This window comes from Zosterops lateralis (genome assembly GCF_965231275.1).
Source record: "Zosterops lateralis genome assembly, chromosome: 3".
NCBI classification, from domain to species: Eukaryota; Metazoa; Chordata; class Aves; order Passeriformes; family Zosteropidae; genus Zosterops; species Zosterops lateralis.
In genome coordinates this window covers 3772590-3787032 of record NC_139764.1, presented here as the reverse complement: position 1 = coordinate 3787032, position 14443 = coordinate 3772590, and the positions used below count along the sequence as shown (strand labels likewise).

The following is a 14443-nucleotide window of genomic DNA, read 5'->3' as shown; positions in this document are numbered from 1 at the left end:
GTTATTTGGAAAATTATTCATTATGGTCTGTTAAAAGCAGTAATCTGTTAGTTATCTTTCCTTTGTGTAAGAGGCCAAGAAATACCATTTCCCCTTGCTGTCAGTGAGACAATTAGCATAGTGGCTGTGGTGTTAATAAAGACACTTTTCAATAATGAACATGTTATATAAGAATGACTAATAATCATCTTTTTCATTATTAATCTATCATTAGTTTGAGCTAAATTCAAGTTACTTCTAGTTTTTTATCCTTTATACCTTGCTGAGGTTTTCAGTCAAAAATTCCATGGCAGGCATTGAATGATGTATAAAATAAGTTCCTCAGAATTGAAGATGACTTTTCCTTCCCCTTCCCAGTGGCAGCTGGACTGTCTTGCTTGCCTGCTGAAGCTGATCTGCCAGTTTGCAGTGGACCCCTCAGACCTGGATTTAGCTTATCACGACGTCTTTGCCTGGTCTGGGGTAGCCGAGAGCCACCGCAAAAGGACGTGGCCGGGCAAGTCCAGGAAGACAACAAGTGACCACGTCAAGGGCCTTCATATCCCTCGGCTGACAGAGGTGGGAGACACACAGAGATTCTGTGAGCCTCTGAAAATTATTGCGTTTCAAAAAGAGTAAATGTGAAGTCTTTATTGTAGTAATAAAATCACGTAGTGCAAAAAGTCAGTAGTACTAATTCATATCAGTAATATAATTGATTTCTTACTTGTTCTCTAGTAAAGTATTTGAATAGCTTCAAACTGGCAACTGAAAGGTGTTTTGGTGATTGGTGAACACATTAATTGGGAATTCAGAATTCCAGTGCTTTGTCTCCATTTCTTATATTTTGTTTCCTAAATTATCAGTCCTTTTTTACAGTAGCATATTATTATTAACCTATAGTTATAACATGAGCTGCCCTTGTCCTTGCTAAATGCATTTTGGATTCCTTTAATAAACACTAAAATAACTTTATTAGGGATATTTGAGTGAGTGGGAACTTACCTGCAGGTGTAAACCTTCCTACCAGATTCCTACCTGCTGATTTCCTAAAGCAGGCCAAGTACATGGAATATTTTGGCATCGGGGAAACATTCACTGTAAATCAACTTTCTTGGGCACAGGACCAGCTGTGATTGCCAAAAAGTGCAGGTCTGAACTCTGAGCTGGAACTAAACTTCCCCTTTTTTTATACCTGGAAAGACCTTAACTATTCTATAAATATCAGCCATTTTTGACAAAACAAATCCCGAAATCACCAGGGCTACAGGGAATTTACCAAATGTATTACATTTTTTAACATGTAACTGCTGCTGTCATTTCCTCTAACTGGTTTAAAATTTTTAGTTGTCAATTGATTAATAGTTTTGGTTGCTGTGGATTTGATATTTAAATATTTTAAGATTTTCTTCCGACTTGAATTTTAAAATTCTGTGTAGTCTGTCAGGTTTGCTGAAGTTGACTATTTTAAGGGAGTGTTTAATCAATAAAATGTGTTGATCACAGAGATAGGCAAAATTTAAGGGTCCAGCCTCATTCTCAGCCCTATCTCCTCAAACATAAGGTTTTTAAAAGGCTATGAGTACTTTATGTTTAAAAAAATACCATGTTTTTACTAAAAGGATTGAATAAATGGCTGATTTTCCTATTCAGTTGAATTGTCTTCCTTAGAGAATGAAATTATAGCATCTAGACCTAGTCAGTGAAACATGGGATTTTAGCTGTACTTTAATAAAAGCAGTAAATTGTTAACTGTGAAGATGTTGTGCTTTCCCTCTGGCGCTTCCTCCTCTGCACAGGTGGGTTTATTTAGATTCACACAGTGTGTATAATTGAAAAGCAGATCAAAAAGCTTGTTGTTATATTAACTTTTTTTTTTTCTTTTTTCTTTTTTTTTTTCTTTTTTTTTTTTTTTTTTCTTTCGACTTCAATTTTTAAAGGTGTTTCTTGTACTTGTCCAGGGAACCAGTTTGATTCAGCGACTTATGTCAGTTGCTTTTACATATGACAACTTGGCACCTAGGTACAATATCTTTTTATTTTTGTGATAAAGCTGATCAAGTGTTGCTCATTTCCATCGCTGCTTTAGTTCAGGACTCCGGGGCTCTTCCAGCTGTGGTCCCCATTGACAGCCACATCACAAACTCAACTCCAGAGGCTGTAGACTTGCTTTTCTTAGTCACCTCCTGCAGTGGCAGAGAGGAGAGGGGTGACAGCTCTGTGGTCAGGGTGTAAGGCATGGATGTATAAATTATATATGATGTAGATTCTCATGCCAAAATCCCTTCTTCATTTTCTCCAGAGCATTCTCAATTTCAAGGCAGTGTAAAGGAGAAATTAAAATAAATTCACTTTCATGTTGCTTAGTCGTCTGCCGGTTTTGACTTATTTTTTCCATCCTGCTGATACTGAAGGCAAAATCTGACCTATTGGAGATTTTGGTCCTGTTGACTTTTTGTCCTGAGAAAAGCAATTCTGTGTAAGGCTGCATTGTAGCAGTCAGACTCATGCTGGGGAGGTCAGGTTTTGGCTACATTAGTGTTGTAGAATTGATTCCAAGTGATGGATAGTTGTTTTACCATATTTTTAAAAGATTGTTAAGGATGGTCCAATCTGCAAGCGTGCTTAACTTTGACCTCTAGCTGAGTTGCAGGAATAATTTTTAAGTATATATGCTGTATTTTTGGTTTCATAACCCTTTATTGTAGTTAATAAAAATGGAAGCAAATAAATATAAACATTTGAAGTTTGCAAATGTTTATGCAGTGTGGCTTCTTTCTGAAGAAAACTAGATTTCTTCTGTATGGGTCAGTTCTTAGCTCTGACATCTCTATTTTGGATAAAATAAAGGTACTGTGGCTACTTCCTGACTTTTAATCTTGTAGTCAGTAAGGCTTTTATGGGAGTGACTTGAAGGTTTGCATAAATTTATTATTGTTGCTAATTTTGAATACCGCAGTCCTTTTAAGATGAATGATTTTCCAAGTGGTTACTTAAGAGTAACTTTGTTGTGCCTTGTGTGTACTTGTATTTCTGAGTGATAATCTGTTATGTTCTGTAACAAAATTCATATGGTTTTCTCTTCTTCCCATCAGGGTGTTGAAGGCTCAATCTGATCACAGGTCAAGGCATGAAGGTGAGTGCTGCAAACCAGCTGTGTCAGGAACTAATAATAGGGACAGAAAACGGATGATAATTTATGGTTTTGATTTAGTCCACCATTAGAGTGCTGGAAAATCGTTTTATCCCACGGAAATATCCATGGTTTCTGAGTGAAATCCAGCCCGAGTTTTCCCCTTAGCTAATTTCGGGCCTAAATCCAGTCCGGGTTTTCCCCCCAGTCTGGATTCAGGGTGAAATCAGGTCTCGGTTATTCCCCGATCCAGTCTCCAGGGGAAATCCAGTCCATGTCGCCCCAATCCAGATTTTCTGTGAAATCCCGTCCAGGTTTTTCTCTGAGCCACTTCCCAGGAGGAACTCAGTCCCGTTTTCCTTCAGTTCTAATTCCAGGAGAAATCCAGTCTGTTTTTTCTTCAGTCCTGATTCCATGTGAAATCTGGTCTGGTTTTTCTTTAATCCTAATTCCAGGTGAAATTTGGTCCAGGTTTTCTCCCGATCAAGTTTCCCAAAGAATTCCTCTCTGGGTTTTTCCTGCTCCTGTTTCTGGCTGAAATCTCAGCCAGATCTTCCCGATCCATTTCCCAGGCTAAATCCCATCCGGATTTTCCCCCATTCCTGCTCCCACCCCTGATCCCCAAATTTTATCCAAGTCTAGGAAGGGGGAAAATTCAGTTTTATTTTGGGAGTGAAGCTGGGGTAAGGGTTGGAAGCATCTTCTGCTCAGTGAGCTTTTCCATGGGCAGCAGCTGCTTCCCTCTTGCCGAAATATTTCCTATTGTGTTTGTGACAGAAATTCCTTCTGAGAATTTTGAGCTCAAGTTGCATCAATGAGGAGAACAGCAAATTCAGACAAATCCCCTACAGCACTTTATGTATTATTGCATTAATACCAATGGCAGAGGTATCCAGATAGGATCCTATCAAAATGCAACACTTTGCAAAAAGGAAAATAAGAAATTCAGGTGGAAGTTAAGAAGACAAGGGGGCTCCCAGGAATAAACTCTTGTTGCACCTGAAAAATTGAAATTAGATCTTATTGCAAGAGCAGCTTTCTTTATTCTGGATTTCCTTACAAAGACACTACCTAAGGATTTCCAAAGTTACTCAGGGGCTGCAAGATGGTTGCAATGGAACTTTTGTGTGAGGCAACACAGAAGTGGCCACAGAAATTAGTACAAACCAGGAAATAAGTGTGAAGATGTGATGCAAAGCACCAGCTCACAGGTTAAAAAGGATTTAGGAAAGGACTGTGCCCCTCACTGGTAATATTTAATCTAGCTGGATGATCACCATTAGTACAGTGGTCAGTGTTTAATCAGCATATTGATAAAACTCAGAGGTTTTTGTGTATCCTAAAGTGCCAAGAATGATTTTGTCTTTGCTGTTCGTGTGGCTGAAATAAATGTCATTTTGGACTGTGCAACCCTTCTACCCAAAAAGCCTTTACTCTTGCTTACAGTGGGGTTTTTCTCCTCCTCTTTCAGTCACTCACTATTCCATGTGGCTCTTGGTGAGCTGGGCTCACTGCTGTTCCTTGGTGAAATCCAGTCTCGCTGACAGTGACCATTTGCAAGACTGGCTCAAGAAACTCACCCTTCTTATCCCAGAGGTATGGTAATGGGGAGGTTGTTGCATTCCTAATTAGTGTCATTAACTTTGGGTTGCCATTAAGCTCAAGACATGTGTTTTCTTGCTAGAAGTAGCAAGATCTGCTTCAGTTACTTGCAGTGCTGTGTAAGAAGTGATCATTAGAAGGTGGCATGTCTGTGGTCAGTGGCAAACCAGGTTATAAACTCTCACCTTTCTCCTTGACTTCTGTTTGAAGGTCATTTTTTTCATTGTAATTTGTTGAAATTTCTGGGTGATGCCACCTGACTTGAATTAGCTTAAGTGTTATGATTTTTTTCCCTCGTTATGATTTTTTTACATTATTACATTTTTTTTTTACTATTTATTTTTCTATAATTAGAATCACAAAATGAGGTGAATGAGAATTGATACAAAAATCTTCATCACGACCAAAGCTTTGTCTAGTTCTAAGTAATTTCTTCTCATGTAATAAAAGCTTAAAAATTGCATTAGTTATATTCAGAGTAGAAATTTTTTGTATTTACTGGTGATTGCTTAAAGGTGCAAGGTGGCCATGATATGCTAATTCTTATCTGTTGCTTTATTACTCCAGCACAGAAAAAGCTTACAGGTTGGCTCCATTTAAAATCCTTGGAAATGACAGAGTGCAGACTTCCAAAGCTTGATTAGACTGTGGATATTTTTCTTATTAAAAGAAAAAAGAAAATAGTTCTTCTAGTGAAATTAAATTAATTAGTAGTTATGAAGGAGTAAGGGTAAATTCAGGATTCACATAGGCTTTCCTTGATTTGCCAGATATGATATTTTCTATTCTAGTCACTGTAATCATTCCCATAGAAAATACATAACCTGAGACACAGGGCACAGGCAAATCATCTTTTTACTTAGAATAGTATATCTTGCATTGTTCTGTAAGCAGTTTAAATGCATATTCTTTGTAATACCTGTTCTAGAAAGACACATGCAGCCCTGATAACCTCATAGATATTATGACAGGAATTCATCTACCTATGAAAGAAAAGCATACAAAAGAAAAAACTTCCAAATAACATGTGTAATCATGTAACTGTATTATTTTTCCTAGACTGCAGTTCGCCATGAGTCTTGCAATGGTTTGTACAAATTATCTCTCTCTGGCCTGGATGGGGGAGACTCAATCAATCGCTCCTTTCTGCTGCTGGCTGCATCAACCTTGTTAAAATTTCTCCCTGATGCTCAAGCTCTGAAACCAGTTAGGGTAAGAATTTAAGAACTGACAAGACTTTCTCAAAGATAAATTTAAATATACTTTTTTTTAATATAAAAACTAAAAATGGTAGCCCATTATCCTTGTGTCTGACATGCTGTTTCAGATACACAGAGAGATGAAGGCTTCTGGTTTAGATGTTCCAGAAACTTTCCAAAAGTGGTTTAATTGTGACTCTGCAGTAATTTACAGCTTGGCTGTGCCTGGAGAAATGCGGAACAGCTTTTAGGAAGTGTTCTTGTTCTTAAATTTCCACGTCCATGTACACAGATATTTTAAAAAAAGAGTTAAATTAAAACAAGCTACAGAAAGTTTTGCAATATTTATCTCTTTTTCAGGAGAGTTGAAAATTAGAGATGTATTAACTAATTAAAGGAGAGTTGAAAATTAGGGATGTATTAACTAATTGAAATCAGCCCAATTTTCTCATGTTTTGTCCAGTCTAATCCTGAATATTTTTGTGATTTGCAGTGGGTGGGATAAACTCCACAGTATTCTACAAATCTTTTACAGGTCAGGCAGATTGTCCAGACAGTTTTTCAAGAAAATTAATAAATATTGCAGAAGAAAAATAGAGCACACACTGCTACCATTGTACAATACATTGTTTTTATACTTACCTTAGAGGCTTGAAGAAAGTAATACTCTTGTAACACAGTTACTGGCTTCACTGTGTTTTTTTAATACAGTTATTTTGTCTTCTGCTTCAGAACAAAAGCAATTTCTTTCCACAGATAGAGGATTATGAAGAGGAAACTGTGCTGCGACCTGGTTGTAAGGAGTATTTTTGGCTGTTGTGCAAACTGATTGATAACATTCATGTCAAAGATGCAAGTCAGGTAGGTTTGCCTTGCATTCATACCAATGTTTATTGCTTTTACTTCGTGTCTTCAGACATTTTTCTCTGCTGTGAGCAGCTCTTGGATGTTTTCCATCTCCCAGTTTACTCGGATGTGTATTTAGGAGCTCTTGGAAGCTTCAGGTGGTGAGTGTGCAGGGTCAAGAAAGGGGGTTGTTATAACACACAAAGAAGGTGAACTTAGATGAAGGTCACAGGTGTGGGAATGCCGCAATTATCTGTGAGATTCATTGTTGATAATTCTAGTGTGTTCCAAGGAGCAGCTAATCAAGTATTTGATTAAAGCTGAAAGAGTTAAATTCAGTTGACAGCCACTTAGCATAAGTTGGATAACTTACCTTACAGCATGCTTGAGAATGAGTTTTAATTATGTCTGTTCCTATGTGTGCAGTAATAAAATTTCCTCCAAAAAGAAATCCATAATTGTTTCCTATTTGTATTCCATTTTCTTTATTTTGAATCAGACAACCCTGCTGGATTTGGATGCCCTGGCCAGACACCTCGCTGACTGCATTCAGAGGTGAGCTTTGCCCACGGGAATTTCACTTGGAATTTGTGTTGTGTTTGTTGTTAGTGGGGCAGAGCTGTGACGTTCCTTCTCTCCCTGTATGTGCATATCCAGCAGAGAAATCCTTGACCATCAGGATGGGAACATTGAGGATGATGGGCTCACAGGGCTGCTTCGCCTTGCAACGAGTGTTATTAAGCACAAACCACCCTTCAAATTTTCTCGGGAGGGCCAGGTAAGAACGATACTGCAAGACCACTGAGAGATCAAAATAGGACCTTTTTTATCACATTTTGATTGCAGGGCTCAGTATATGAAAGTATGTCATATTCTAGCCTTAGGATGATGGAGAAACCCACACATATTCCTTTATTAACAAGTAGCACGTACAGTTCTTTCCCTTTCTATGGAATTTCAGGATAGAATTCTTCCATCCCTGAAGTTTTAATTATTTTCATTTATTACCTTTAAATGTTTCTACTGTTGATTAGCATTAACTGGTTTAAGTCCTTAAAAACAGCTGATTTTGACCAGATCCTGGGCAGTCTGATCTAAAATTAACATTTAAGCTCTACACCTGTGCAGTGGCAGAGATCTGTTACAAGATCATTACATTCCACCTGTGCTTGTAAGATGGGAAGTTGGTGAGACAGGGGAAGTTGCTAAAAAACTCTTATTTTATCTTTGAGAGCTCCATTGTCTTAAAAAAAAAAAAGCAAATTGTGTGTAAAAAACGATTTAGACTGATTTTTTTTTTCCTGTAGATTCTACAGAACTTATTACTAGGCCTTTTTCAGCTGAAAAATAGGCCCTGGTGTCTAATGATGTTGTTTATATCTTGTCTGTTTATTCTGTTACCATAAAACAGCCCTGAAGGTAAATTTGATTGTCCAAATGTGACATTGCTGACAGCATTTTAAAATACTGCTTCTGTTGTTCTATGGATAAGTATATTTTACTTACAGAGAGTTTGCAGATTAAATTAGAGTAAGAATTCAGTTCACAGAGTGCAGTGTGCAGAAGGATGTGGAAATTAAAATACAGGTATGCAAAGGTCAGATTTATGTAGCGTGAATGTATGGAAAGCTTAAGAAGAGCTTGATAAACTAGTCTTAAAAGTTACTTAAAACCCATGTCTGGTTTGTCAAATTATCAGTTAAAAACCAGTCATATTTTGCTATTTTTTTTCCAATTGGCATGTTCCTCTTTAGACTATAATATGGTTACAGTGCACTTAAGGCAGCATAAATTGTTGAAATTTGGATTCAGAACTTGTATTCAAGTCAGAAAGTTCTGCATGATAGAGATCCAGAAAGTCTACAGAAGTTTCTAGAAAATTGTTAATATGTGATTTATTTTCCAAGAATACATTCAAGCTGCTAAATGTGCCAATTTAACTGTTTTCCAGGAGTTTCTGAGGGACATTTTCAATCTCCTGTTCTTGCTGCCCAGTCTGAAGGACAGACAACAGCCAAAGTGCAAGTCCCACTCCTCCAGGGCTGCTGCTTACGACTTACTGGTGGAAATGGTGAAAGGCTCTGTGGAAAACTACAGGCTGCTCCACAACTGGGTCATGGCACAGCACATGCAGTGTAAGAACCTTAGGCGCAGCCAGCTTTGGAGTGTTTCATGGCCTCTAACACTGCTCTGGGAATTCCACTCTGTAGCTCTGGGGTGCTGTCACACAGGTGTTGGTCTTTTGTTCACCTATCAAATTAAATCCCATGATACCTTCTGTATCACCTATTCCTAAATGTGGGTTATTTAGAGTGTGTGGTCCTGTAAAATGACATGTATACATGTTGAATTTTACGTTTCATCCTCTTGTTTTAATTTCCCTTTTTCCTTTCTAACATAAACCATGGAATATCTATACATAAACTAAAGTATAGAAAGCACATGGAGGTACTGGAGTTATGAACAGCCATGTCATGTTTCAGAACCTCTGGTATCATTGTAGTTGACTTCAGTCTGTGCCCAGATATCTGCATAAAGCAATTTTGCTGTGCCTCTTGGCTTCCATACTTCGTGCCTTTTGGAACCACAGTTCCTGTGTATAATATGGAAATCACCACAATATTAGTATTTTATCTTTGATTTGCAAATCCTTATTATGCATTTTTGGTTTGCTAGATTTCCTTTCACGTGCCTAGTTTAAATTTCTCTAACCTGAGGTTCTGTAATTTATTATAATCTGTGGAATTGATTTTAGTGCCTTACAATTCAGCAAACAAAAGAGAAATCTGATCATAATAATGCTTTGTGTTCTATTCTCCTATACCTGGAGCCTTCCAAGGCCTCCTGTGCTCAGAAGAAATATTATGAAGAATATATTTTATGAAAATATTTATGCTTGCCATGAGCATATTATCTGTTGCTGAGGTTGTGTCTGTATCTCCAGTTGCAATCATTTGTTTTTCACAATCATTGTTTTCCTCACTCCAAATCTCAGTAATTCCCTGGTATTGAAGTTTTCTGTAACATTTCCCACGGTTGTTACTTTCTTCCAAACACTCTTCTCTGGATTGTTTGCTCTATCCCACGTTCTCCAGAGCCATCTGCTCTGTGCTCCTGCTCCATATCCGCTATTTCTCACTTGCATGAATGTAATTTTATTACAACTGGCACAGTGCTACTGTCTCTATGACGTGCACCCTACACAAGAATTGTGATACCTCATTTGTTTAAGGGCTCCTTATTCCATTGATGTGATCCAGAGATTATCAAAACTGGACTTTTCCACTTTGTTATCCCCGTAATCTTACTAGTCTTCAAAAATCATAATCCTAGGCCTATTCCTCCATCCTTCTTAGGAGAAATATGAAGGGAAATATTAGAAATTTCCATCCCATCTTTGGTTTTAATGTGTTTTCTTAACAGGGAGGGGTCCCAATTCATTCAGATTGAGCTTACTGAAGAGTGGATTTAGGTATCTTAGTTGGTCATAAAATTTCTTGCAGTGTTTTGAAGTTTTGCTTCTTTAAGGACTGATTAAACCCTTCAGTTCCAAGAGTAGGTACTTCACTTTCTAGCAAGTTTAAGATCATGTCTGGTGTTATGGATGGAGCAGGAGCATCATCAAAAGGTGAAATACAGAGAAATGCACAGTCATTCTGAGAGGAAAAAATTCAGCTTTAGTTTGCTTAAAATAGAATGTGAACATTGCAAGTTTGGTTTCAAGTTTCCCCATCTCTTCCTGAGAAAAAGCTGGTTTCTATAACAACAGTGAGGAATAAAGAAGATAGACATCAACGAGCCACAAATTTGCCTTTCTAGTTAAGATCCATATGGAAGAAGGAAAAATTCTATTACACAAATGAAATCAGTCACTTAAAAAATCCCAGGGTGGGGAACACAGGGTCACCCTGAGAAAGTCCTTGTCAAATTCCTGAATGCTCTTCATCAGGTGGAAGATTGTCCCAGCTGCTCTGTGAAGTACAGAGAAGACAACTGGTTGCTTTGCAATTCCAGCTTGATGAGCTCTGAGCAGTGATAGATGCTGAGTCCTTACATCAGAAGGGGTGTATTAGGATGCTGTAATTCAGGGATTGCAGTTAAGGGAGGGAATTTTGGATTACTCTGTTGTGCTAATGACCTTCTTTAGGAGGTGAAACGGGCAGGGGAGCTTTGTTTCAACTGGCTGACCAGCCCAGGTAACCCAAGGTCACACCACTGAGATTTGTTGAAACAGGAAAATTAAATCTCTCTTATTCCCTCTTTGGAGCTTCAGGGCTAATAGTTGTTTTGGTGCCAATGCCAAAATGAAGATTACAACTATTATTTATTGTGCAACAGAACATCTTGTGGGTCTGGTCTCTGAAGATATGAGGATGCCAGATAGTTTCCTGAATTTCTGTCTGATAGTGTGGATTGAGAAGAATCCTTAATGAGTCTTTCATGTGTGACAAATTAATTAAGGATTTAAAATTTAAATCTTGAACCCCACAAAGCTTTTGTGGATTGTAAAATAAATCCAGCCTATTTGGGGGAATCTTTTTTCTCTTTACATGAACATATACTTCAACAGAAGTACTCAATTATTTGTGGAACACACTGTGTGTTCAGAGAATGACATCTCTGAGGATGAATAGCAAAGCTGGATGCATTACAGGGTTTGTGTCCAACTTCTTGGATACCAAGGAAGATTATCTGAGCTGATTACCATCTTCCTGGCTGGCAGATGAAAAGACCTTTCCCATTCTTCTGATTTCTTGGCAGCCGTATCAGAACAAGGCTCATGAAAGAGTCACTCAGCCCTGCCAAACTTGTCTGGTGCCTCCCTGTGTAAGAAATCCATCACTGCATGGTATGAAATGCAGAGGAATAGAAAGCTTAGAGGAAAAGCAAATGGCCTTTTCAATCTCGATTCACTTGTGCTTTGGAGAGCAGCCCAAAGTGGTGTGGCAGGAAGGCTGCTGCTCTGTCCAAAGATTCCTATTCCTAAAGATAAGGCACAGTCTGCCTCGTGCCTGTAAATGTCCAGTGCATAACCAGGTGACATTTTATTAGTGTGAACATCAAGCTTTTCGTTGTATTTCTATTTTTGCAAATTGCCCTTTGAATTTACTCTTTTCCTGCCTGTTTCCTGATTGTTGCTTTTCCCAGCTTCTCATGCACCTTACAAGTGGGATTATTGGCCACACGACGACGTTCGTGCTGAGTGCAGGTTTGTGGGTTTAACCAACCTTGGAGCCACGTGTTACTTGGCCTCCACTATTCAACAGCTCTACATGATCCCAGAGGCCAGACAAGCAATTTTCACTGCAAAGGTGAGTGTGGGGCTTGGATGGAAATTTACATTCAAAAATCAGTGCAAATATTGAAAAAATACAGATTTACTTCCAGAAGTTATGTTTAGATAAAGAATATTTCTTCAGCATTTAGTCTGCATTTTGTATAGTTGGATTCTTTTGCTGGTGTCTGAAGAGTTTTTTTTCTTAAATATTTCATGTGGTAGGTTTTTAAGGTGGCATTGAAATAAAATGTTCTGAAAGTCATATTTCTGTTGCTTTCAACTAGGTTGATTCAGGTTTGGGTTTATGTGAATTGTCTGCTGTTTCTTAACTGCTAATTTGTTATTTTGTTAACAAATGTTTTTTATTAATGTTTATTTAAGTCTCAAAGCATATATCTTGTGCTACCAGAAGTTCTGCAGGTCCTATAAATTATCATACATTGGTTAGCTTCCAGAAATGCAATATTATCACTTCTATCTCTTTGTTGTAAGAGAGGAAGTATCATTTTGGTCGCTGACATCATCAGCAGGTCAGATAGAATGTGTGAAATACCCTAAATTGGCAGTGACCTCATTGTTTTCTGTTACTGTTCGTTGCTGGTACTTGTCATGTTACTTCTGGATTTGCCATTTATAAATGCAGATAAAAAGCTGAATAAGAGAAGCTGCTGGTCTGCACAGGAAATGCATTTTGGAGACAGCTGCTCAGAGCCCTCACAACCTCTGAATTCAAAAACATTATTCCAGAACCACTGATACTTTGTAATCTTTCCCAAAAAGCTCCTACCTGCAATGAATTTTTAGAAAGTAGAGTTATTTTTTTCTCAGGTTTAATGTTCACATGCCAAAAAAAGTGTAAAGTAAGTATAACAATTCTAAATGTAAGATAATAGACTCTGTGTTTGTGTACACAATCATTTTTCTAATGGTCCATAATAAAGTAATTGGGTTTTTATTTGAATGTTACATCTTTTTAATGTATGTTTTTGGAAAGTAATAAGCAAAAATATCAAGTCCTCTTTTATTAATTTTTGTTAGTATTCAGAAGATATGAAACACAAGACTACTCTACTGGAACTCCAGAAGATGTTTACATACCTAATGGTAGGTGTGAAAAGAGGGTATTTTAGGAAGTGTCCTATTTTAGAGATTCTTTCTGCATAGTTGAGGTGAGTCAATAAATTAGAGGTGTTGGAGAGGTGGAGTTTCCCTGGTGATAAAATAAAATACATTATATTTATTCATTGCATTTTCCTTGCTCCAATATTTAAAGATTAGTCCATTGGAATACAGCAAAATTTTGGGATTCCAGGACCAAACAAAATTAGAGCAGTTCCCAGCTGTTCACTACTGTTAAAACACTAAAACAATTCTGAAATAATGAAAAAAACCTGAGGAGTGTTGAGTGTCTTGACACTGGTTTTGTGTAAGAAATTCACAATCAGTGTGAAGACAAATGGGGAAAAGGATCTTGACTAGTAGTGCCTCCCATGAATCACAGAAATTACTGAATTGGGTGTTCGCATCACCAGAAAATAATATAGGAACATGAAGTCATACCAAGACTTAGAATTACTTAAATCTTGAAGAAAGACTTTATTCTAAAAAAGACAATATTTACAGGAGGTAAATACTCTCTTGTTATACATCCTTAAAAGAGAGCAGAGAAATTAAGTCCAGCATTCCCAGAGGGCAAGGCAGTGGAACGGGGATATATTCTAAAGAATTGCTTTATACTGCAAATTCTTTTTTCTCTGGCTAAACACATCCTGTTGGAAACTAGATTAAACACAGAGGAGTCTGAATGAGAATTGAGCACTTGGCAAGATTTAAGTCAGCAATGTCCAGAAATACATAAATACAAGCTGATGTTCTCACATATTATTTTATGTCTGAACAGATATGCAGGAACTGCATCTGTCACATCTTCAGCCAAGATATTATTAATGATATTTTACTAGTATCATGATAATGGTTATCAGTTAGTTAAAAACTGCTTTGTATTTCAGCAGAAAAATTTAAACATTTAAGAAACTATCCTGCCTAATAAGCATATTCTATGTAAAAATGTCTTTTTAAAAACACACATTCATATATGTGTGTTTGGTACTACTGTGTAACTTGAAAATAAAGGGATTTGGGTTTATTTGGTTTTGTTTGGTATCTTCTATCCAAAGGAAAGTGAATGTAAGGCTTACAACCCAAGGCCTTTCTGTAAAACCTACACTATGGATAAGCAACCCTTGAACACTGGAGAGCAGAAAGACATGACTGAGTTCTTCACTGACCTAATAACAAAAATAGAGGAAATGTCTCCAGAACTGGTGAGTTATTAAGAGAGAGCAAAAGGGAGTTTGAAAACTTAGGGATTTGCTCAAATTTCCTTGACAGTATTCATTCATTCAT

General features: G+C 37.4%; 1 protein-coding gene across 8 annotated transcripts in view; it reads left to right on the top strand.

The window, feature by feature from the left end:
- The window catches only part of USP34 (ubiquitin specific peptidase 34), a 110190-nt gene that overhangs the window by 66805 nt on the left and 28942 nt on the right, over nt 1-14443 (top strand). For 5 of the 8 annotated variants that reach the window (XM_083856334.1, XM_083856331.1, XM_083856332.1 and 2 more), the window contains 12 exons: nt 358-558; nt 1920-2002; nt 3075-3115; nt 4584-4708; nt 5774-5926; nt 6646-6774; nt 7259-7314; nt 7417-7537; nt 8711-8894; nt 11908-12071; nt 13076-13141; nt 14215-14361. In XM_083856334.1, coding sequence (XP_083712460.1) covers nt 358-558; nt 1920-2002; nt 3075-3115; nt 4584-4708; nt 5774-5926; nt 6646-6774; nt 7259-7314; nt 7417-7537; nt 8711-8894; nt 11908-12071; nt 13076-13141; nt 14215-14361 — 1470 coding nt within the window. The remainder of the gene's footprint in view (nt 1-357; nt 559-1919; nt 2003-3074; nt 3116-4583; nt 4709-5773; nt 5927-6645; nt 6775-7258; nt 7315-7416; nt 7538-8710; nt 8895-11907; nt 12072-13075; nt 13142-14214; nt 14362-14443) is intronic. The other 3 variants (XM_083856333.1, XM_083856330.1, XM_083856329.1) reach the window with 2 other exon arrangements.